Source organism: Jaculus jaculus, chromosome 10, assembly GCF_020740685.1.
Source record: "Jaculus jaculus isolate mJacJac1 chromosome 10, mJacJac1.mat.Y.cur, whole genome shotgun sequence".
Taxonomy (NCBI): Eukaryota; Metazoa; Chordata; class Mammalia; order Rodentia; family Dipodidae; genus Jaculus; species Jaculus jaculus.
In genome coordinates, this window is record NC_059111.1 from 110,631,775 (window position 1) to 110,657,284 (window position 25,510).

Consider the following 25,510-nt stretch of genomic DNA (forward strand, 5'->3'; position numbering starts at 1 on the left):
TTATTTATCTACATAAACATTTTTATTTTTATTTATTTATTTTGGTTTTTCGAGGTAAGGTCTCACTCTAGCCCAGCCTGACCTGGAATTCACTATGGAGTCTCAGGGTGGCCTTAAACTCACAGCGATCCTCCTACCTCTGCCTCCCGAGTGCTGGGATTAAAGGTGTGTGCCACCACGCCCGGCTACATAAACATTTTTAAATGGCTTGTAGAGATGACATGTTTCATCCAGATTTCTTCAAACACTTATTTCTAAAAAGATTCTGTTGCCCATCACAGTGACCACTAGCTCCAGAGCTACTTGGATCAAGTCAGTTAGAATTAGGCAAGCTAGAGGGCCCAGGAACTACATGCAGAGCCATGCCTGTTCAGAGGTTTCCATGGACAGTTCCTTTCAGCATGTAAATATGGGTTTAATTTTAAACTATTTTCAGTTGTTAGAATATAGTCACTTACATTGTGCCCATATATTGAGGCAGTAAATATTCATTTATTTACTACAACTGACAGACAATACAGCTGGAAAAAGATGAGCTTTAAATAATATATTTCTGTCTAATTAAGTTATGTAACTGAATTTATTGTGGCAAAATAAAAGGCAGGAAGATTAGATGACATTACAGAGGTTTGAGCTATATCCAGAGTGATCAGACTTCAGGAACCCTGACACCTTTGTGCTGGGCTGTGACTTCAGAATCTGTACTTGCACACACCATCCTAAGTAGAAGCAACTTTCACAGGAAGATAATCACAATGTGCACTCTTGCAAAGTCAGTGTGTAGATTGGAGGCTGTATTAGCAGCTTGGAGCCTTCTACTGATGAAGAGTGAGATGTGAAGGGTCACACTGGGACCTAGATAGGGGCAAAAAGGAGGGTGTCCTAAGAAGTATGAACAGAGTCATCCCATCTTACTCATGCTGGTTCCATGGGGATGATCGCAATCTTTGAACTAGAACAGGATTATTTGGGGAAAATGGGATACGTTTCCTCTCAGACATGCTAGGGACTTGATTAACAGTGTGAACTTAAAGCTCCAGAGCAATGATGAAAAGTCAGAGTTACAATTCAGTTTGTGATTGAGTCCACAGTGGTGGGTGGTAGCGCCAAGGGGAAACATGGAAAATAAGATTTGAAATAGTTTTAAACACTTTTGGTACAAACTACATTTGGGGGCAAAGTAGTTCAGCAGTGGCCTAACTACATGAGGCTCAGTAGTCTGACTTCATGAATTTTACCATGGGTATATTCCAGAGGAAGACTTAGGGGAGAACAGCCTGTTTCCCATAACTTATGTAGCATTTTCATAGTACTTTTCTATAGACAAATGCTTAAGATACTTTAGTTGGAAGAAGTATATTTCTGTGCTCTAAAGTTTTTTATGTTGTTACTCCTTTAGTCTTATGATTGATCTTATTGAAGTTGAGAAGGAGCGCCTTTTAGATGAAGTAAGTTTTCTCTGATTTTGGTCCACTTAATACACTGTGTAAGTACCTTCCTTTTAAGAGCCAGAGGAAATGTGACCCACTGCCATTATCCACCCACCCACATGCCACCAGTGCAGGAATCCTAGTTAATGTTACGCAGACATTGGCTTCATAAATCTAAGAAATAGGGGTGCAGCCTAGTGGTAGAATTCTTCCCTGGTATGCACAGGCCTAGGTGTGATCCCTCCACCGCCTCAGCAGCAAGCATGAGTGAGCATAACACACAGCACTGGCTATTTCAGACAGACTTTACCTGGCAGGAATAAGGGTAGAGGTGTGTCCGAAGCCCACGGTAATGGAGATATTCATTACAGTTGGAGTGAATAGCAGAGGTGTACGGTATGTCAGAGTGTAAAAGATACCTGTAAATGCTGTAGGAATTTGTAGCAAGAAGATGCCTGTATTTTTAAGCTTTGCAGGCAAGCACCTTAATTGCTAAGCCATTTTTTTTTTTTAGTTTTTATTTTATTTTTTTGTTTGGTGGTTTTTAAACTGAAATAACAGTGTGCTATTGTTTTGGTGTTTTTTTTTTTTTTTTTTTTTTTTTTTGAGGTAGGGGCTCACTCTAGCCTAGACTTACCCAGAACTCACTGTGCAGTCCTAGGCTGCTCTCACACCCACAGTGATCTTCCTCCTCCTTCCTCCCCAGTGCTAGGATTAAAGGTGTGTGCCACCACACCTGGCAAGGATTGTTATTTGGATGGTTGGTTGGTTTTTTGTTTTGTTTTTCTAGGTAGGATCTCACTTTATGTAGTCTCAGGCTGGCCTCAAACTCACAGCATCCTCCTACATGCTGGGATGAAAGGTGTGTGCCACCACACCCGACTTGTACTATTTTATTAATTGATATGTAATGATGAGTAAAATTAATATGTTAACTTCGTTGATCCTGTCATTTAGTTTTTGGGAATCAAACGCTGCAATCTCTTACTCCCACCCCAAGGTAGGGCCTCACTGTAGCCCATTCTGACCTGGAACTCACTCTGTAGTCCTGGGCTGGCTTCTAATTCACAGGGATCCTCCTATCTCTGCATCCCAAGCAAAGCTGATGCTGTAATCTCTTGACCTCTAAACTCTGTGTGAATCCGTATGTAGAAGTTTTGCCAGTGTTGTAGTGCTGAAATACTGGAACCTGAATATGATGACAGTGAGCATTGCCTCACGGGCTTTGTTAGGGCAACTATATCATTTAACGTGATTTTTTTGGCCACCCTAAGCCTTTACCATCATCTTGGAACATGAGACCACTGAGCACTCAGGACTAAATTGCAAATGCAGTTTTTCAGTGATGATTAGAGAACACAGTTAATGAGTAGCTCACGACTTTTATGGACTTGGCATAATTGGAGTTTTTTTTATTTGAGAGAACTTTTGCTGAATTAAATATTTTTCTCCTCAGTGGTTCACTCTGGATGAGGTTGCCAAAGGAAAGCTACACTTGAAGCTAGAGTGGCTCACACTGATGCCGGATGCGTCAAACCTTGACAAGGTGCTGTGCAGTATCTTCTTTTGATAGCCACTCCTGATAATTAGGATCAGTCTGTGTGATTGTGTTGGTACTTGTTTACAAAAAAATACCAATCAGCTGGGCGTGGTGCACACCTTTAATTCCAGCAGTAGGGAGGCAGAGATAAGAGGATTGTTGTGCTTTTGAGGCCAGCCTGGAACTGTAGGATGAGTACTAGGTCAGCCTGGGCTGAAGTGAGACCGTACCTCAAAAAAAGTTATAGTCAGTAGTTTTTAAGTGATTTATTTATTTATGAGAGAGATAGATGAGAGAGAGTGTGTGTGGGCATCCCAGGGCCACCTGCGCTCTAGATACATGTGCCATTTTGTGAATCTGGCTTTACGTGGGTACTGGGGAATCGAATCTGGACTGTCAGGCATTGTAAGCAAGCACATTTAAGCACTGAGCCATCTCTCCAGCCCTATACCAGTAATTCTGACTATTGTGCTATAAGTCACTATTACAGAAGTGGCAGAAAAAAAAGTTTAGAGAGTAAAGTTGGTAGGTGATAGTCCTGTTCTGTGAGATCTTCAGATTTTGTGCTTGCTACAACATGGGGATTTGGAGGACCACACATCACCTTAGTGCATCATTTAATTGATATATATGAAATAATAGTCTTGTTTGAAAGATACAGTTTTATTTCTTGATCTGCTGCATGTTTTTCATAGCTTATATTTCCTCTTATTTTCTTGGGCATAATGTAGCACGATCAGGTGAAAACTGTGCAGTCATGTGAGCACACACCTGCTGAGAGCTCTTCCTCCCCTTGTAGGTGCTAGCAGACATCAGAGCTGACAAAGACCAAGCCAATGATGGTCTTTCATCTGCACTGCTGATCTTGTATTTGGATTCAGCAAGGAACCTTCCAGTAAGTAACTTATGTGGGTGCTGTTTATCCTTGTAGCAGATCTTGCTTGGAATCCATTGCTTTGTTGAGCCGTAATATGTCACTGTATTTCCTGGTGGTGTGTTCACTTCAGTGCAAGAGGGTAGCAAGAGGAGCATTTATTGTGCACATATGTATATAATTTGAACCCATTTGCCTAAAGATGAAAAATTGAATTTGCTTGGAATGAAAAATAAATGAAGCAGTTCTGATTATAAACCCCAAACACAGCACAGTTCTAGCACAGAAGTGCATCAGCTGCTGAGCTGTGGTTGTGACCAGGGCTCACAGTGCAAAGCAGTGTACTGGTCGCTGTGCTGACCTTCAGTGCCTGGAAGACGTCTAGCAGAACAGAGATCAGCAATGCCTCAGAATAATGTTTGGTCAGACAGATAAAAATGTGCAGTCTAAAAGCATGTATCTTTATTTGTTTGTATCATACTCTTTTATTAGTAAGAGAAAAACACTGTAAAATAATTCAGTCATGGCAGTGTGATGATCCACCATCATGCTTTAAACCCTACTTTTTAGGGTAATATTATCATTATAAGGGTCACATTGTTTGGTAGTTTTTCTGGGTACCCATATGCTTGTTCCCCTGGGAGGCTATTATTTAGTTTTAATTTTTTTATTTTTAGAAAGGGGTCCCATAGGGGAGGAGAGAATTGGCACACCAGGGCCTCAGCCACTAAAATCGGACTCCAGACACTTGCACCACCTAGTGGGCATGTGCAAACGTGTGCTTGCCTCACCTTTGTGCATCTGGCTAATGTGGGATCTGGAGAGTGGACATGGGTCCTTAGGCTTTGCAAGCAAGTGCCTTAACCGCTAAGCCATCTCTCCAGCCCCTATTCTTTATTTCATTGTGCCAGTGGCCAGTTTTGTTGAAAGAAAGAATACTGCTTCCAGCACATGGGTTTTATCCTCAGGATTGTCCATTGCATAACCCTTCCTCCATAGTAAATTTAGCCCAATCACAACAGTGCACTTGTTAATAAATGACTTCAGACAGAAAAGCAAAGAAGCACTTGCCTTTTCAACATTCTCATTCAGTATAATCCACTTCATTGTGGAAAACTGCATTTCCTCCCAGTCTGTGAAATTACTTTATTTAACACCTTTTAATTTTTGAAAATTGTACATTTACTTCAGCTTTAAAAATTAAAGTAATTCTACTATGTGCATTTATACATTTTATTTCCAGTTAGCAACAAATATGATTGAGCACTTGGAGAATATAGTTGTCTCTTATTCAGTGTAACTGTATATCATAGTCTTCCTTTCAAGGGTGTTTCTTGAGTGGCTGATTTTTAACTTCTTACATTTTTCTTAAAGTGTTATCTTAAACTTTTGACCAGTATTTCAATTTAAAGTCTGTGGTTTTATTATTATTTCAATCTGGAAAATCTACATCATTATTATTTAACCTTTTTATAGAATTCCTCAGTTCCTCACACAGTAGAACTCTGTGCTTTTGACCACAATAATGTTTGTTATAAAATGTTGCAATGTTTTATAATGCCTGGTAGAAGTGAATTTAGGATATAGAAAAGAGAGTAAAAAGGATTAGGCATTTCTGTAGAACTTTGTGCTTTGTCACATCAAATTGAAATCCAGATGTCACAAGAGACAATGAGCATGCTGCTCTTCTGTTCCAAGACCACTTTGTGCATGGAGTGTGCCATGGCTGTGTGGAGTAAAGGATCCACAGAGCCACCACACTGGTAGGTGTCGTTCATCTGGAGCCTCTGCTGCCGGATCCCCTGTGCATCCTGGGATCCTTTGGCTCTCTGTGCACACTTGTTTATTTGTGCTTCCGGTGAGCACCCACTGACCACAATCCACCATTCTTTGCTTTCTTTTCCTGTCTCTACTTTCCAAAGAGTATCTACGAGGGAAACTTTGGGTGTGGCTACTTAAAAGAGAGGCGAGCGTCGGGACTAGTGTTTTGTGAGAATACTACCTCATTCTATAGAGCACTGTTTGTGAGTCCTCTAGCTCCTCCTCCTCTGCTCAGTGGAGCTTGCCCGAGTGTGGCCTGGAACTCCTGTGCAGTCTGCTCACTGGAATGACGTGCATGCTGTCTTCGTTTTCTTGCATGGCGTTAGTTACAGTGCATTCCCTTCGTGCTAGTTTTGTAAGTGTGACGCTGCTGTGATGTTGGGAGTGCATCTAATGTAAAAAGATAACTAACCTGAGATTCCTCTATTGCTGCTGGCCCGTAAGAATATAGTACCAACTCATGTGAGGAAGAAATGAAGACAACAGGTGTTAAAGTTGATCTTACAGTAATCTCAGCAATGGTGACTTTCACAGAACTTTCCTACTGACCAAGTGCAGCCATGTTAGCACCTGGGCTGTCTTGCAGTCCACTCCATCCATGCCACTCTGTCATTAGACATGGTTATGTGAGGACAGGAGTCACCAGTGAGAGCCTGCTTTGGCCATATGGCCTTACCCGAACATTTAGTAGAAGGAAGCTGCAGTGAGTTTACAATTCAGCTTCTTTCTAGAACTTAACTTTCCTGGAGTAGACAGGTGAGCATTTTGCTTGGATCCCATCACATCTAATCCCCTGGCTTGTGTCTGAGGTTTCCACTTTTGGGACTGTTCTGGGTGCTCTAGTGATTGCTGGGCTCACTTGCTCTGAGGTCATAGAAATCCACTTTCTCAGTAGTCTAGAAAGCCTCTCTTCATCATAGTGTATATTCAAGAAATGTCTGAAACTGATATATGTTGATTTTTAAGTCTATGCAATAATAAATGATACCTATTTTCTATAGCAAAAAAGTTCCTTTTCAGATTCATACCATAATTAGTAAGAATTCCTAAAGTCCATGGTACCTTGAATCTGCATTTTTTGTAGTTTCATTTTTGTCTTCATATTTTTCCACAAGTACCCTCAGTTTATTCTTACTTCTAAAAAGAGGGTTTTGTAAGAACAAAAAATAATAGATTTTGTAAATGAGGAATATCAGCCCCTAAAGGGTAGGCAGGTAACACCCATAGTAAGTGGTGCCTTGATCTGACTCTGCACTCACACCTGTTCAAGTTCTCTTTGTAGGAAACTAGGTGTGGTGGTGCTTGCCTGGTATCCCTAGACTCTGGAGGCCAACGCAAGAGAATTCCTTGTCTGAGTCTGTAGACAGTCTAGAAACAAACAAACAAAAAATAAAGTCAAAGGAGGACAGTGGTGAATAATAGCAACATATTCTGTCATTTTTTTAATTTTAGATAATGACTTTCTGCTTCAATTTCTTGGGAAAATATTGTTGTGAACTACTATAAATGACAAGGTCAATCTGCTGTGCAAGTATAGTTTATCTCCGGTAACTTTTTTTTTCCAGTAAGTTTTCTAAGTCTTGCCAATCTCCAACTGCTTCCTTTTGCAGAAAGGAATTTTTTTTTTAATTTTTTTTTTTCTTATTTATTTGAGAGCAGCAGACAGACAGAAAGAGGGGGAGAGGGGGGGGGTGGGAGAGAGAGAGAGAGGGAGGGAGGGAGGGAGGGAGGGAGAGAGAGAATGGGCGTGCCAGGGCCTCCAGCCGCTGCAAATGAACTCCAGACCCGTGCGCCCCATTGTCTGTGCATCTGGCTAATGTGGGTCCTAGGGAATTGAGCCTCGAACCGGGGTCCTTAGGCTTCAAAGGCAAGCACTTAACCACTAAGCCATCTTTCCAGCCCAAGGAATTATTTTTTTAGATAGATTCTAAAACTGCTTCCAGTATGTAGCCTATGACATTGTTAGTTTCTCAAAATTAATTTTCTTCCTACATTATCAAAAGTACATTGTGCTTTATGGTTAGGACATATGAAACACATAAAATGCCTTATGAAGTCTCAACTGTGAAGTCAGATCAGCTTTCTCAGTCTTTCCCAATAGGCTGAGGCCATCACTATGTGTGGAAAGCTTTTAAATGGCTGTAGTCCATGACTGTCTTACATTCCACCTAATCAAAGTACCTTCAGTTTCCACTTGATGAAAACAAAACAGCAGATTTTCCTCTACACTTCTTTTTAATATAGACTGTTAGGATTTCGCCCTCCTTCAGCTTCAGCTTTGCAGCCTGAAAGGTGAGGATGTTTTCCGACTGTGGTGACCAGCTTTAGAATCTTATGCCTACATGGAAAGTCATATTTATTGAGCACTTTATAATAGCCACATAGGCTATAAGGGATACACACACACACACACACACACACACACACACACATCTTAATCCCTAGACCATCACAGTAATTTCACAGATGAGGAGACAAAGACAACACACAGAACATAGTGACTGAGACTAGGGACCCCAACCCTCATCAATGTATTAAGATCATAGACTCATAATTCTCCACATGGAGATGAGTGGTAATTATGGTGTGCCTATCTTAAATGCAAGAATGCAACTGTGAAATATCTACCACTGAGCAGACCCTTAGGGGCAAGCATGCCTCCTGCAGGTTGAGACAGGGTCTCATACACTTGAACTTTTTGTCCTCTGGCTTTACTTCTAAGTGCTGAGATTATATGCATGCACCACCGTACCTTGTTTTACAACTGCGTGGGGTTAAGCCAAGGGCTTTATGTATGCTAGGCAAGCACAATACCAACTGAGCTATATCCCTAGTTCAAGATTCTTGATTAAACCAAAATGTCCAGATTGCCTCCATTGATGGTTGGAGTACATGGTGCCTGACTTCTAAGCCTCACACCTGTACACCAACTCCAAGTATTTCAGTAACTGGTCTGTCTCACCCTCATGCTATCAAGCTTGCTATAATCTCACACAGCTGCACTTGTATCCCGATCCACACCACCAGCACTCTCCTTGTTTCCCAGTGATTGCATGTTAGAATAGCAAGCACATTTGGTCTGTTTGTATCTGTCCAGTGTGAGCTTGTGGAAGGTCCCTGTGATGTCTGGAGATCATGTGTCAAGCCCATTCTGACCCATTGCTAGAAGCTGTTCAGCAATGCCTTGTCCAGGCTCCGCCCAGAAATGGAAGCAGTGGATTCTGGGTCTTTGGAGAGCTTTGCAGTCTTTGTGAACAGATGGCCTGAGCTGAGGACCCCTTGGTGTGGCATGGATTTCTGCCTAGCCAGGTGTTCCATATTCTCACTTGCCTCCAATCACAGAAGACTGGGAAGCTGCTTCTCTATCTCCCTCTATTAACAAATCGGCTGTGTTATTACACAGCATTAAGAAAAGAAAGAAGAAAAGCATTAACAATTAGGTTCAACTTGAAATTAAAAGTTAAAATTACACCTAAACTGATAAAATCTTTGTTATCACATGTAAGTCCTGAAAGAAGTTTCCAACACAACTCCATCTTGCCTATTTAAGAGTGAGAAAATAATGAACTGAAAAGGTTCAGTAAGTAAGACATAAACCCCAGAACAGAAAATAATTAAAAGCCGGGAGAAACTCTTAAGAGGACCTTATTGGCCTGTACTTCTGCACCTTAAAAGGTGAGGAAGAATGTAAAGAAGCAGGTTCCATCTCTGGATAGCACTGCACTAAGAAGGCAGGTCTCGGAGGGACAGCAGCAGTGCCTACCACAACAGGTGAGAGTGGCCCCGGCAGTGCGGCAGCATGACCACTGCTGGACTTCACCTACGGCCTCTAACGTTGTGGCACTGGGGGCCAGGCAAGGAGAGTAAGCTGAGTCTTTCCTCAAGTCTCATTTTTGGATTTTTCATACCCAAAGGACAGGTGGGAGGGGTAAAGTATTACTAAGGACAAGGAAATAAACTTTGGTATTTCTAGATTAAGATTCACTCTAAAGTAAAATCTTGAACATAAAGGTGAATTTGGGCCGGGTGTGGTGGCGCACGCCTTTTAATCCTAGCACTCAGGAGGCAGAGGTAGGAGGATCACTGTGAGTTCGAGGCCACCCTGAGACTACAGAGTGAATTCCAGGTCAGCCTGGGCTAGAGTGAGACCCTACCTTGAAAAACAAAACAAAAGGTGAATTTGGAAGTATGTATAATTCTTGGTCTGGTTTAAATATTTGTTTATTCTCATGAATTTTTGTCATTAACCTTACATAAACTCCTCATTGCATGTGTGATTAACCCTTGGTGTGTTCATTTTCTTCTGACCTGAAAGAGTAACCCATTAGACTTTAACCCTGGTGTCTTGAAGAAGTCTGCAATTCAGAGAGCTTTAAAGGTAAACTGAGTGCTCCCTTGAGGCCACAGTACTAATCAAAACATATTGAAAGAGATGGTACTTTAGCTCTCCTGAGTGTGTGAGCAGGTTACCTCCTATCCCAATTAATAATTGATTGTCTAATAGAAGAGCTCCTAGTCTTGTTTTCTATCCAAGAATTGGTATATAGAAGAAATTATGTCAACAATGTAAATTTACCAAATTCCAATGTAAATTAGATTTCTTTCTAAAACAGTTTAAATATCTGTATTTTGTTTCGATTTGAATTTGTGAAAATATTGATCTAAAAGTTTTATCTAAAATCTTGACCAAATTTTCTTATCATGATGCAGAGATGTACCATGCCAGCTGAGAGCACTGAAGAAACCACCTCTTCCAGTATGTTAAGCAGGGCTCTTAAAGTCAGCACCCTATGGCTTTGGTGCTGTGGGTATGGGTCATAGATCTTTCCAGAAGGGTGAAATTTCAGAGGTATATTGAAAACTAAGCTCCACTTTTGAAACCGTCACAATAGCCTATATTCTTTGGCCAAATTGTTAGAGTTTTATACTACTTACAAAGTTTTGTTTCTCTTATTTCTCTGAGCTTTTTAGGCATAAATTTTAGGGGAGATTATTTTAAATGCAATTGTTTAAAAAAAAATCTCAAACAGGAATTTTAAAACCCACTTCATCTAGAAAAATAATTTAATTTCAAAATTAGGAAACTGGCAAAGACTGCTTTCTGATGTCATATTTGTAAATCCTACTGTATGAGGGAGGAGCATGGGGTTGTAAGAAATACTACCCTGTGAGTACTGGTCAATGCATGGCTGAGGTACTTGCGCCTGCTGCCACACTAAGAGAACCTGTGACAGCACTTTTTGGTCTTTATCTGAAGGTCATTGGCCAGCAGAGCACAGTGGTCAGGAAGGGAACTTCTGAGATCAGGTTGCTCAGCAGCATGACCTGCAGAGGATGTTTAATCCAATCTGGATACAAAGTAAAAGCAATACCTTCTCCACTGGATGGCTGAGTAAATTTAAACAAGGTGTATTAGGTAGGTGAATAGGTATGTCATAATGGTTAACTCATTAATTCAGTTAAGCCTACTAACAAGTTCTAGTAACAGTAGGGTACCTATTTTGTAGACATGGAGACTGAGGCTCAGATTGATGAAACATAGGTCTTAGTAGTCAAGAATTAAGGAGCTGAGGTTTAAGTTCAAGACTGTGACATAAAGGTTATATTTTTAAAATATTTTATTTTTATTTATTTGAGAGAGGGAAAGAGGCAGAGTGAGAGAGAGAATGGGTGCGCCAGGGCATCCAGCCGCTGTCCAAATGAACTCCAGACGCACTTACCACCTTGTGCATCTGCCTTACATGGGTCCTGGGGAATCAAACTAAGGTCCTTTGGCTTTGCAGGCAAGCGCCTTAACTGCTAAGCCATCTCTCCAGCCCAAAGGCTATATTTTCATTATAGTTTGTACCTTAACTTACGCTGCTACAACTTGAATATCATGTCATGGTAGAAAAACATAAGTAATTTTAAAAAGTTGCCTTATATTATCTAACACAACACCCATGTATGGTGCAACTTTATTTCACATGCCACTAAGATTACGCCAGCTATGTTTTTATTTATTTTATGCTTACTGAGAGAATTTTTAGACTTAGAATAAACAGATTTTTAGTGTGACAGTCCCATGTATACATATAAGGGAAATATGAACACAATAAATTGACACCTACAAACTGCAGAGACTCAGATGGATATGCTCCCATTGCCCCACCATGCCGAGTACTGTTTTTTTTTAAGATGTTATAAAGTACTAGTTACCATGCTCGCCTACCACGTGAGAGGTTTCGGGTTTGAGAAAGTCGATGGGGGAAGTATCTTAAAATCGTATCTACATTAACTCTAAAGAATGAATGACCAGCCAGGTGTGGTAGTGCACACCTTTAATTCCAGCACTTGGGAGGCAGAGGTGGGAGGATTGCCATGAGTTCAAGGCCACCCTGAGTCTCCATAGTGAATTCCAGGTCAGCCTGGGTTAGAGTGAGACCCTACCTCGAAAAACCAAAAAACAAAAATGACCATTTTCAGAGGTGACATGTTAGTATCAGTTAAGAAACTTGCTCAGTTTCATGTGGCTATGCTGTGTTCCTCACTACCTCCCACTTTGTGGACAGGAATGAACAGGCGAGGGCCCTGTGTATGCCTTTCTTGAAGGCCAGATGCTATTACCTAGCCAGGAGTAAAGAGTGGCATTGGTTCCCTTATCCCCAGAGAACCTGCACTCAGCTCAGATTTGGGAATTCTAGTATTCAAGGAAAAAAGAGAAAATAAATTTAGGGGGAAAGCAGTGTTTTCTGCCATAGTTGTCCATGGCCTTGGATTTTTTAAAAATGATATTCATTTCATTTTGTAGAATTCACATCAAAAAGATGAACAAGGAAATAGAATATTATAGAAGGTCTGGGCTAGTCATTGTTTGAATATTGATTTCAACACCTAGTTCTGTCATTGCTACAGTGTTGAGAATTGACTATAAATTTCTTGGACTATTGAGAATTGACTATAAATTTCTTGGACTAAAAACAGTTTTGTGACTCTAATTTACACTAACATACTTAACTATATTTTCTTGTGGGGCTAAGTTAATAAATAAACCTCATGTCACATATGTGTTGTGTTTTACTGCTTTCTTCTGTCAGCTAATGTATGCTTCTTGCTATTTTGTTCTTATTTCTCAATTTTGAAATCATATATATATTTGCTTAATTTTATGCAAGTATAAACTGACTTTTATTCTTCCAGTCAATATTACTTAGCAGCCTGTAAGTGAGATTTGCTGTCTGATAGCTGTGTCATACATGTAACACAGGATGTTAGGTTACACATGTGAAGCCGTGCCTCTGAAGTTTCATAATGCTATTGCTCCAGCTGGAGAATTATTCTGAATTACTCTTCTTTTACATTCATCTTCCTTTGTGGTCTTTGATTTCCATTCATGGCACTTTCTACATTTTTGCTATCTTGGATTCTAGCCAACATTAAAGATTTTTATGAGATTCAGTTTTCCCAAAGCAGCTTACTTTAAAAAAAATGAAAAATAAATTTTAAAACCCTGAACGTTCGTAACCAATCATGAAGGCATGCACTGCTAGCTGCAGCCATTTGGAGGCCTACATGGAAAATCACTCATACCAGTTAGTTCAGACCAGCCAGGGCAAATAGACCCTATCTCAAAAAAAATTTAAAAAAATAAAGTGTGTGAATGGAAATATTCTCAGTTTATTTTATGGCTGACATAATGATGGGTTGGGGCATGCTTAACAAATGTTTTCCAGTTAAATAGTTCCCAGATACCCCTATATCTGAAGTATCATAGGTAAATAGAAATGACTGGATATCAACCAATGATTTTTATTTTCATAGGGCCCATTTAAAAATGTGTCTATTTATTTTATCTATTTTGTTTTTGTTTTTGAACAGTCAGGAAGGAAAATGAACAGCAACCCAAATCCTCTTGTCCAAATGTCAGTTGGTCACAAGGCTCAAGAAAGTAAGGTAAGGTGCTAAGATTGGTTGTTTTCTGAGATTGTCTTTATATACTCACATTGTCATTGTCAACAGCTCTTGTATTCCAGGTGTATGATGTGTAAGCATTGAGACTATTGCTTTCTACGTATTTTTCCCTTCAAATTAATTTTATAGATAATCAGCTGCTTAATTTGTTAACAAATATATTTTTTTGTTTTAAATTGAAAGTAGTCTCTAAATACACTTTTGCGTGATTTCATAAAGATATGCATGAGGTGAGTTCCCAAATTTTCTGTGAGCATTCTATTAACATTTAAAAGTAACACAGAACACTTAAAATTGAACAAGTACACTTAGGTAAGACTTGAAATAAAATATTACTATTGATGCAGTATATTCTAATTTTCTGATTTTGTTAGAGAAAACATTCCCTTAGAAAATAATGCAGAACTGATCTGGACAATTTCTTCTAGATTCGATACAAAACTGTTGAGCCTGTGTGGGAGGAAAACTTCACTTTCTTCATTCACAACCCGAAGCGTCAAGACCTTGAAATTGAGGTATTTTTTCTTTTTTGCATTTCGTAGCCAATATTTTGAAATACAATTTTGGTATATAATAAATTATGTACATTTAAAGTGTATAGTTGAATAAGTTGTCTTTCACCCACACATAACCTCATCATTGCAATCAAGACAAAGAAGTTCCCTGGTTCTCTGTAACTCAGATCTTTCTCCCACCCCTCCATGCATATTCTTCTGTCACACCACTACAAATTATTATTCACATATTCTAGAAGTTGATATAAACAGAGTTATACAGAATTTGTTCTTTTGGTTTATATTGTTTCACATAATTATTTTGAAGTGTGTTTCACTGTTGCAGGTATGTGTAGCTTGCCCTTGCTTATTGCCAAGAAGTATTTCATGGAATATATGTTGCACTGTGGATTTATCCATTCACCTACCAATACAAGGCTGATAAAAGACTGGACTCTTTTCTACTTTATTTTTAATAACAAACAAATCTCTAGGTATTCACTCATGTCTTTACGTAGAGTTTCTTTCTGCCTACATTTCTGCTTGGTAAATGTACAGCATCCACATGGCAGGTGGTACTTAACTTAATATGCCTCCAGATGTTTTCCAGAGTGGTGGTACCATTTGACATTCTCTCAACAGTTACAGCAACTGCACTTTTGGCATATCTTGTTGATAATGTCTTTGTGGTAGAAAGTATACTTTCAACTATAGTTCACTTCCACAATTTCAGTTACCCATGCACATCTTTGATCCAAACTACAGGCTACATCATCACAGCAGGGATACAGCGAAATATATTGAGAGTACATGCAAGAGAAAAAACACATTTACCTAACTTTCATTATAGTATATTGTATAAAATCATTCTGCCCTTACTCTTAGTTTTTGTTGATAATTTCTCACTGTGCCTAGAATAAATTATTACATTTATTTATGCATAAGTCAAAATGTACTCGTCACAGAGTGTTTTTGGTGTCTTGAGACACATCCACTGTGAAGGAGGGTGATGATGGTTGGTTTGCCGTAGTGGCTGCAGGATGATGGCTAATGATGTAGAATGTCTTTCTATGTGTGTGTTGCCCAATGAAATGTTTCATTTCTATGCTTTGTTTTTCTCCGTAGTCATGGCTAGGTCATTTGTCTTCATACTGAATTGTGAGACATGTTACTACATTAAAGAAATGTGCTTTGGGGATGCATGTTTTGCAGGCATTTTCTTTCAATTTGTGGATTGATTTTACGTGTCTATGGAAAACCATAGGTGTTAAAATTTGGTGAAGTTCACTTTACCCTTTCCTCTTTCACAAAGCAAATATTTTAAGTCATTTCTTACCATTAAGCTGCAGTTTTTCAGTGTACACAGTGAATGGAAACACAGATTCTTTTTCAGCACTACAAATCAGATTTGGGGTATATGTTAGCTGTTTGACAGCTTGAAGAAGAGTTAAGAGCTGTGAGAACTTAAAGTGTATATAGTTAGAAAATATATTCATATTTACTAATCAAATCCAAACATTACTGCAGATAAAGCCATTGTTATGAATTGTTAAATTAGTTGTATGTATGGAACTGCACTATGAAGAGAAAAGAATCGGCACCCATAAGGCAGCAAAGGGTTGGTTTAGGGACCCAATCACATACTTTTTCTTGCTTTCATTCCTGATGTTTGTTTCCTGTGTTTCTTCCTAACAACTCTTGCAAAGGGTTTATAAATAGTATGCTTTTGAAGAACTGCTTTGTATTTTCTTTGATTATTGTGGTGGTTTGAATGTAAATGGCCCATAGAGAGGGACAATAGCCACTGCATATGAACTCCAGATACATGTGCCACCTTGTACGTTGGCTTTTGTGGGTACTGGAGAGTCAAACCTGGGTCCTTCACATCAAGCATCTTAACCATTAAGCCATCTCTCTAGCCCACCAAGTATTTTTTATTTTTCAAAATTTTTTTGTCATTTATTTATTTGAGAATTACAGACTGAGAGAGAAAGAGGCAGAGAGAGAGAGAGAAAGAGAGAGAGAGAGAATGGGCGCGCCAGGGCCTCTAGCCTCTGCAAACAAACTCCAGACTCGTGCGCCCCCTTGTGCATCTGGCTAACGTGGGTCCTGGGGAATCAAGCCTCAAACCGGGGTCCTTAAGCTTCATAGGCAAGCGCTTAACCACTAAGCCATCTCTCCAGCCCCCACCAGGTATTTTTTAATTAATATTAAGCTTCCTACTTGGTCTTCAGTGGATGGAGCCCTGCTAGAGGAGATGTGCCACTGGGAGCAGATCTCAGATCTCAAGTCCAGCCCTAGGGTTTGTTGAGAGCCAGTTTAAGCTCTGGCTGGTTCTGCTTGCTTGTGTTGATGTTTTTCTCTCTGCTGTGGATATGTGCTAAAGTGAGCCAGCTTCTTCCACCATGATGATGCTTCCCCTGGACTCAGTAAGCCAGAAGTAAACTCTTTCCATAAAGTTTTTCTGGCTGGGTGTTTGTCCCAGCAATACAAAAATAGCTGCAACAGTTACCATTATTGTATTTCCTCTTACTATTTTGGGAGATTCTGCCCACGATCATTCTCATTTTGTTTCTTCCGCTTATTTAGCTTTGACTTCCTTCATATCTCCTAGTTTTCTTTTCCTTTTTGATCAATGTCCAATACTTTTTAATCCTGGAGTCACTGCTTAGAGTGCACAGTGTCAGGGCTTTAATTATCTGTGCTTAAAGATGATTTTCATAATACCATTGGGAAATCATGAACCACATTCCTGGAAAAGATTGGCGCCACGAATAATTCTACTTTGGAGGATACCAGCCTGGCAAAGTATTCCTAAAAATACTATATTCTAGGTGTGAGTTGATGTCTCAGCAGGTAAGAACACTTTCTGCATAAGCACAAAGACCTTAGTTCAGTCCTAGAACCCATAGCCACATGGTTTCACATGCCTTTAACCCCAGGGCTAAGGGCAGCAGAAACAAAATTACTGGAACTCATTGGTCAGGCAGCCTGACCAAAAACTAAAAAATAAAAAGTTAGCTGTGAGTTCAGTGAGCAATTCTGTTTCAAGGAAATATTGTGTAAAAGCAAAGCAATAGAGGAAAACACCCGGCATTCTCTGGTCTCAGAAAGCGAACAAAGGACACTCGTGTCTGCATACATACACACTCACCAGTGCCTTCTCTTGTCCCCTCCCATTGAACCCCTTCTTCTCCTGATTTCTTAAAGTGGAAGCTTAGTTCAACGTCTTCTGTTACAACATACATTTAATCTGACTGATTTCACTTTAAGTTCTTGCTCATGGTTTCATTTCCATTCCTTTCCATAAATCCCCTTTGTATAGTTAGTACTTCCTTAGTTGTTTACCTTTTTATTTAAACTTTTTATTGACAACCTCCATACATATAGACAGTATACCATGATCATAATTCCCTTCCACTACTCTCCCTATCCCCCTTCTGAATCCCCTTTCCACTGAATCCCTTCTTTCCAACTAGTGTGTCTTCTAATTTGATGTAAGTATTAGTTCCTTGACACTGAAAGTTTCTTGTAACAATCTATGGCTTCTGGCCATAGCATTATCCACCCAGACAGGGTATTTCTGCCCAAACTCTTTTGAACATATATATTATGTAGCTAGTGAAAGAGTGGGTTTCTCATGGAGAATACTAGCAACCCCACTGAGGAGGGCCCCCTCTGGAATGGGGGCAGGGAGGAGGGGAAAAATGGTACCAACACATGATATATCCATATAGATATTTCTTAATAAAAAAAATTTAAAGTGGGTTTCTGTATTGCTTATACATAACATCTTTAATTTAGATTAACACTCCTCCCATGCCCTTCTCTCTCCTCTCCCCTAACCCTACAGCAATTTCTCTTTGCTTTCTTTCTTTGTTTCTTTGTTTTAAATGTCTTTTTTGACTTGTGGGTTATTTATTTTAAAACCTATTACTGCCGGGTGTGGTGGCGCACACCTTTAATCCCGGCACTTGGGAGGCAGAGGTAGGAGGATTGCTGTGAGTTCCAAGCTACCATGAGACTACATAGTGAATTCCAGGAGAGCCTGAGCTAGAGTAAAACCCCACCTCAAAAAAAAACAAAAACAAACAAACAAACAAAAAAAAACTTTTACTTTGCTTCAAGTATTTGGGTATTTTTTAATGTCTTTGTATTGTTGGTTCTAATTAGTGGTCATGGTGGTCAGATTACATAATTTTGTATGACTTGAGCTGTTTACGTTGAAATACATTTTTTAGCCTGGTTTCCCACTAGATGCCTACTCTAGGTTAGGCGGGGCTGTGAGGAGCACTTGTGTGCCTGGGATGGGTGGTGACCCTCACTGTTTTCTGTCGGCTCACTGGGTCAGGAGATTGGCTCTGGGCCATAACTGAGTTTGTTTTTCCACTCCATGCATCCTGAGGCTGTGTTACTAGTGCCTTATGATGAATACTGTGATGCTTATTAACGTGTCGTTTCACTTTTCTGAGCTCTATTTTTTAATATTTTACACTTTTTATATAAAATATTTAGGTAATTTTTACCTCAAAGTGGCTATTCTTAGAGACACACAGAGAGACAGAGAGTTGCTAGGCCTGGAACCCAGAACCTTACTTACGCTAGGTAGGTGCTATACCACTGAGACACATCAGCAGCCCAGCTGGATCTTAGAGTTTTAAAAATAACTTTCAGGCCGGGCGTGGTGGCACACGCCTTTAATCCCAGCACTCGGGAGGCAGAGGTAGGAGGATCACCACGAGTTCGAGGCCACCCTGAGACTACATAGTGAATTCCAGGTCAGCCTGAGCTAGAGTGAGACTATACCTCGAAAAACCAAAAAAAAAAAAAAAAAAAAAAAACTTTCAGGACTGGAGAGATGGTTCAGTGGTGAAGGCACTTTCCTGCACAGCCTAACATTCTAGGTTCAGTTCTCCAGTACCTATGTAAGCCAGACGCACAAAGTGGCACATGCATCTGGAGCTCATTTGCAGGGGCTAAAGGCTTTGGCAGGCATGTGCTCACGCCCCCTCCCAATAAAATGAAACAAATGTTTTTTAAAAGATAACTTTTAAAGTTCTGTGAACATTGATGGAGTTACTCCATTTAAAATTTCTCTCTGCTGGAGAGATGGCTCAGTGGTTAAAGGCACTTACTTGCCTTAACCACTAAGCGATCTCTTTAGCCCCCCAGTGAATAAAATATTTAAAAATATTTTCCCGTAAAATTGTCTTTTTTAAAAAAATGGTCTGGCCAGGTGTGGTGGCACATGCCTATAATCCCAGCACTCAGGATACAGAGATAGGATTGTCATGAGTTTAAGGCCACACTGAAACTACCTAGTGATTTACAGGTCAGCCTGGGCTTAAAGCAAGACCCTTCCTCAAAACCTAACGACCCCCCTCCCCCGCCAAAAAAAAAGAATGCACTGCTAGGCTTCTAGGTTTTTCTGTGAAACTATGTGTCAGCTCTTCTGACCATTTTCATGTACCAGCAAAGCCTCCAGGGTTCTTCCTTTCCTTGACCAAACTTTTATGTAACTATGCAATAGAAACTCTTCTTTTTATAAGAAGTAGTGCTGGAAGTAATTAATCAGGAGAAAGAAACTACATGTGTTTAAAGCAAGTCTTATAAATTCCAAAAGAATTATGTAGACTTTAAATAGGTAAGGATGTAAAGATGCTTAAACAGGTAACTTCTGCACATCACTGTCAATGTCTATTGTACCATTTTCAGAGTGTAATGTTTCCTTCTTACCTTTAGGTTCGTGCAAACTATTGCTTGTCTGGTTTCTCGCCACAGATTTATAAAGCATGATATTCTTTGTTATATTCATTTTGATTTTGTGATGAGGAAAGAACAGGAATGTGAAAGACACTGTGCATGTGTCATCCTGATGATAATGTCTATCACTTTTAGACATATTACTTAAAAGAATATGGCTAGAATATGTTTGGATTTTGTTGTCTGTCTGTCTGTCTGTTTTGGAATACATGAGCCTTTCTGCAATTTCTGTACCTTTTTCTGTAATTTTATACCTTTTCCCCGGAGCTCAGTGTTTTCTACCCTGCATTTTGCAGGTCAAAGACGAGCAGCATCAGTGTTCTCTGGGGAGCTTGAGGGTCCCACTCAGCCAGCTGCTCACAAGTGACGACATGACCATAAACCAGCGGTTCCAGCTCAGCAACTCTGGTCCCAACAGCACCCTCAAAATGAAGATTGCTCTCCGGGTACTGTGCCTTCCTTTGGGGACTCAGTAATGGGAGGGAAGAAAGTGACTACTGTCTGGTCCCTGCCTGTCCCTATTGCAGGTAGCATGATGTCCAGAGGATTGTGGTATCAACAGTACTGAGGAGAGCTGAAACTAGTGGAGTTACAGGAGTGAAGCTGGATGTTGTTCCAAAGAAATACATTCCAAGTTGTTTGACAGGCCCAAAAGGTCTAGAAAGTGTTACTCTGTGTGCCTACAGAATTTTTTCCTAAGGTTGAATTTTCAAAGGCTGTTCAGGAGAAAGGATTTGAACAAATTCCTGTAAGTTAGAACCTACAGGAAGAAAAAAATTTTTTGTCTAAAGTATACTATCTGTAAATGCTTGAGGAAATACTGAAAATAAATAGGATAACATAAGAAAATTCTAAAAGTTATTAAAGATATATAAATTTAAATAGCCAACTTTTTTTCAGCATTTGCAATTGAACCCAGAGCCTCCCACATGCTCTGCAAGCGTTCTACCACTGACCTAACTTCTAGCTCCAAGAGTAAACTTTGTAAAAACAAAAAATGTTTTATTTTTATTTATTTATTTGAGAGCGAGAGAGAATGGGCATGCTTGGGCCTCTAGCCACTACATATGAACTCCAGATGCATATAGCTATCTTACATGGATCCTGGGGAATTGAACCTGGTTCCTTTGGCTTTGCAGGCAAGTGCCTTAACCACTAAGCCATCTCTCCAGCCCAGAGTGAACTTTTTTTTTAAAGCAATTAAAACAGACTTAGTCTATTGAGATTGCACTGCAAATGTTCTCCTTGTACCTGGCCAAGATGCAGCACAGCCTTACAGAGAGGATGACAGTACCTCTAGGCTGCAAATTCCAGGAGACTGAATTCTGACTGATGATATTGAAGCAAAATATGGAGAAGCCATAAAAGTACAGATGATGACTATAGTTTCGTTTCATAAATGATGAGAAAGTCCTTAATCCCAGAGGGGCCTGCTGAGGATAGACTGTGCTCTGTGGATAGGTGCAACCCCAGCTCACGTGTCTCACAGCGGGAGGAAGGGCGTGGTTGCCCTTCTATTGCTGCCCTGCAGTTGGCTGTTTGGGGGACCATGCTGGATGTAAGGGATTTGGGTGTTCTTTCTGTGGAAAAACCTGTTATACCACTTGTAAGAATACGGGGTTTTGTCTTGTATCAAGGACATACAAATCAGTGGGTTGTCCAGTGAGAACATTGTCCCACAACCGTGGACGAATATGCGCAAGTGGAAGAGACTAGAGGAAGACACATTAGTGATGTTTGTATTACAGAAGTAGTATTTTGACTACTTAAAATTTGCTTTGTGTAAACCCTGTACTATACTGTTTTGATAACTAAATAGCTGAATATGTAAAATTAGTTTTTTTCATTATTTGGGTTAAATTTTAAATACTCATAGGGGCTGGGGAGGTGGCTCAGCAGTTAAAGGTGCTTGTTTGCAAAGCCTGCCTGCCTGAGTTCAGATCCCCAGTACTCATATAAAGCCAGATACACAAGATGCACAAAGTGGCACATGCATCCAGAGTTCATTATCAGCACAAAGAGACCTTGGCATGCCCATACACACACTCACTTTTCCTCCTCCCCTTTCTCTTGGTCACTTGGAGATATTGGTCACTTGGAGATAGATAGATAGATAGATAGATAGATAGATAGATAGATAGATAGATATATGTAAATTTTTTTTTTTTAAAGAATTAATACTAAGTTAGCCGGGCGTGGTGGTACACGCCTTTAATCCCAGCACTTGGGAGGCAGAGGTAGGAGGATTGCCATGAGTTCAAGGCCACCACCCTGAGACTACAGAGTTAATTCCAGGTCAGCCTGGACCAGAGTGAGACCCTACCTCAAAAAACCAGAAAAAAAAAAAAAGAATTAATACTAAGTTAAATACATCTAAAGCTACCCAGCCATCAAAATAATTACTGGTATTACTAGTTTCAATGTTTATTTCCACCTCTAGCTCCTCCATCTTGAGAAGCAATTAAGGCCTCCAGATTACCAGCACTCAGCTCAAGTGAAACGACCCTCCGTCTCCAAGGAGGGGAGGAAAATACCCGTCAAGTCTCAGGTGTCGGCACTGCCAGGCACTGGCGGTAGCAGCACAGCTCCATCCACGCCCATCATTGGTGGCAGTGATAAGGCTGCCACAGAGGAAAATGCCCCGCCTGCTGAGGCCAGCCCTCCTGTGCATCGTGACCTAGGCAGGAGCTCCTCTAGTCTCCTGGCCTCCCCGAGCCACATCGCAGCCAAGGAACCCACCCCAAGCATTGCCTCAGACATATCACTGCCCATCGCTACCCAGGAGCTACGGCAAAGGCTGCGACAGCTTGAAAAGTAACTAATGCTCACATTATTGTTTATCATAGAGTGCTCATCCCACACAGAGAGTTGTTGCTAACATACCATGAGGAGGAGATAGAATCCTAAGTTTGTTAGAATAATTTTGGGTTGTGTTGTTTTGGTCACTGAGTCTTTGACTTTCAGAATACAACCTACCATTTTGTAGGGCCTCACCATGTAAGATGAGGAGTGATGGTAGATGAAGCTTCACAGGCGGGAAAGACAAGAGCTGAGTGGTCATCATGTACTCAGCTCTGGCCAAGCTCAAACCCCAGTGGTCACTTATTGTGTGTGACTTGCAGAGTCTTGGCTTCCTTTTTTGTAGAAGAATAGAGCCCTTCACCATCACATGGATGCTGTGTTGATCTCTTATGGCTCATAGCTGCCCTAATGGTTTCTTTAGGTAAAGAGCAAAATGGTTATCACACATCTCATATGTCGACATTTCTTGTGGTAAAGTAAAACTAACCTTTGAAACTGCTCTTCCTCTGTGGTTGTAAGAAGGTGTGTCGAGTTATGAGGAAATAACAAAAGTGAGGCAGAGATAAAAACTTGCTTGCTCCTGGGTGGTTACAAGGCCAGCAGTATTTGCCACACCTGTGCCTTTAAGGACCTTTTGATCACATCCATTATTTTAGAAAAAATAAATCAGCATCAGGCTAGAGATGAAGAGCAGTGGTATAGGATTTGCCTAGAGGATGCAAGGGTGAACTAAGATCACAGAATTTATGCTTTTCATGGAGAGGGCTCACTTTTGTTTTCACTTTGGGTGTTCACCTGAAAACTGAGTTTCAAATATTTAGAGTGAAATATGATTGTAACTTGACCCAGAGCTATCAAATTGTGTTTAAGTTCATAGGTAATTTGTTTTCTTTTGTCTAAATGAATGCAAATTACCTGCCCTGTACCTACATACATCAAACCTCTTTGAAATTGGGACAGAACTGGTGACCTTGTGCTGTTTCCACAGTGGAACAACTCTGGGGCAGTCTCCCTTGGGACAGATCCAGCTGACTATCCGGCATAGCTCCCAGAGGAATAAGCTCATTGTGGTTGTGCACTCCTGCAGGTGAGGCAGCCACTGTCACTCTCCGGTTATGTTCTTTCTATGTGATTTTGCCTGTCTCAGTAGCAGTTTAAAATAGGATTTGAGTATTTGGAGCTTATAAAAGCCTTATGGAAAATAGGAGGATATAGCTGGTATAAATACAGAGTTCAATTCAGTGAGTGATTATGGGGCATTGTATATTGTGTTTGCTAAGGCAGTGACGAATGGTGGCAAGAACAGCAGAAGGTGCACAGACGGCTCTAATGATACACTGCTGACTGACTTCTGGTTTAGTGAACCAGTGAAAAATCAGAGGTGTTCATGGTCATCGGCAGTATCTGGCTCTTAATCGCTGTACTAGGGCAGAGCTAGCTTTGTAGAAGGAGTGGACCCTGTGCAGGGTCTGGGTGGGTAGAGGTAGATGGCCCAGGCCGGTAGTACGTTGTGACCACTCAGGGCCATGTTTACAAAAAGCTGATTGTCTTCACAGGGCCTCCTGGGGTTTATCTCATATTTCCTTGGTAAAACCATGGAAGAACTGTGAGAAAGTGTGTTAGAAGCAGAAAGCAGGAACAGTGAATCCCCCCCATACACACACACACACATGCTAGGCTCAGAAAATGAAGGCAAAAGCTGCTGAAAGAGAAGTTTGAAAGAGATGCCAACAATTATGAGAGAAAGCAGAAGCAAACCTTGAATAATCTGATGCTTGGTGTTCCTTGAGGTTTGGATAAATTGAAATTGGAACTTGATCAAGTAAGTTGAATGTGATGATATTCTCATTTCCTAAATTCTAACATCTAATCTTCTCTGGTTTATGTTATGAGAAATCTCATTGCTTTCTCGGAAGATGGCTCCGACCCGTATGTCCGCATGTATTTATTACCAGACAAGAGAAGATCAGGAAGGAGGAAAACACACGTTTCAAAGAAGACATTAAACCCCGTCTTTGATCAGAGGTATGGTAGATACTTCATCCAGCTAGGAAAACACTACTGGCTGAAATGATAGATTAGGACAGGCCTGAGGAGTACCTTTAAACAGCAAGGTGTGCAAACCTAGTGCTCTACTGAGAACACATTACCCGCATATAGCCCGTGTGTAGTTGTGAAATAAGTAAAGGTTCCAAACACCATAGATCCAAGTTACAGACACTGGACAAAGAAACCAGTGAGTAAAGGTTGGATTATTGATGACTAAAGAAATTCTCTTCTGGTGGGATATTAGTTAGTGATACTGCATTAAAGTTAATTGAGAATTTAAAAATACATACTTTTGGGGGAGTTGTTTTTTTTTAAATATTTTTTGTTCATTTTTTATTTATTTATTTGAGAGCGACAGACACAGAGAGAAAGACAGATAGAGGGAGAGAGAGAGAATGGGCGTGCCAGGGTTTCCAGCCTCTGCAAACGAACTCCAGACGCGTGCGCCCCCTTATGCATTTGGCTAACATGGGACCTGGGGAACCGAGCCTCGAACCGGGGTCCTTGGGCTTCACAGGCAAGCGCTTAACTGCTAAGCCATCTCTCCAGCCCGAGTTGTTTTTTTTAAAAAGTATATTTGAAAGAGAGAGAAAGAAGCAGAGGGAGAGAGAGGCAGATAGAGAATGGATCCACCAGGGCCTCCAGCTACTACAAACGAACTACAGATGCATGCACCACCTTGTGTATCTATCTTACGTGGGTCCTGGGGAATCGAACCTAGGTCCTTTGGCTTTGCAGGCCAGCACTTTAACTGCTAAGCCATTTCTCCAGTCCAAGATACATACTT

At 40.5% G+C, this 25,510-nt stretch overlaps 1 protein-coding gene across 2 annotated transcripts in view; it reads left to right on the forward strand.

The window, feature by feature from the left end:
* Esyt2 (extended synaptotagmin 2) overlaps window positions 1–25,510 on the forward strand; it is a 99,088-nt gene that overhangs the window by 67,829 nt on the left and 5,749 nt on the right. For both annotated transcript variants that reach the window (XM_004672029.3, XM_045160298.1), the window contains exons 11-19: window positions 1,400–1,448; window positions 2,887–2,976; window positions 3,770–3,865; window positions 13,523–13,597; window positions 14,044–14,130; window positions 20,169–20,318; window positions 22,313–22,686; window positions 23,663–23,761; window positions 24,568–24,699. In XM_004672029.3, the coding sequence (XP_004672086.1) occupies window positions 1,400–1,448; window positions 2,887–2,976; window positions 3,770–3,865; window positions 13,523–13,597; window positions 14,044–14,130; window positions 20,169–20,318; window positions 22,313–22,686; window positions 23,663–23,761; window positions 24,568–24,699 (1,152 nt within the window). The remainder of the gene's footprint in view (window positions 1–1,399; window positions 1,449–2,886; window positions 2,977–3,769; window positions 3,866–13,522; window positions 13,598–14,043; window positions 14,131–20,168; window positions 20,319–22,312; window positions 22,687–23,662; window positions 23,762–24,567; window positions 24,700–25,510) is intronic.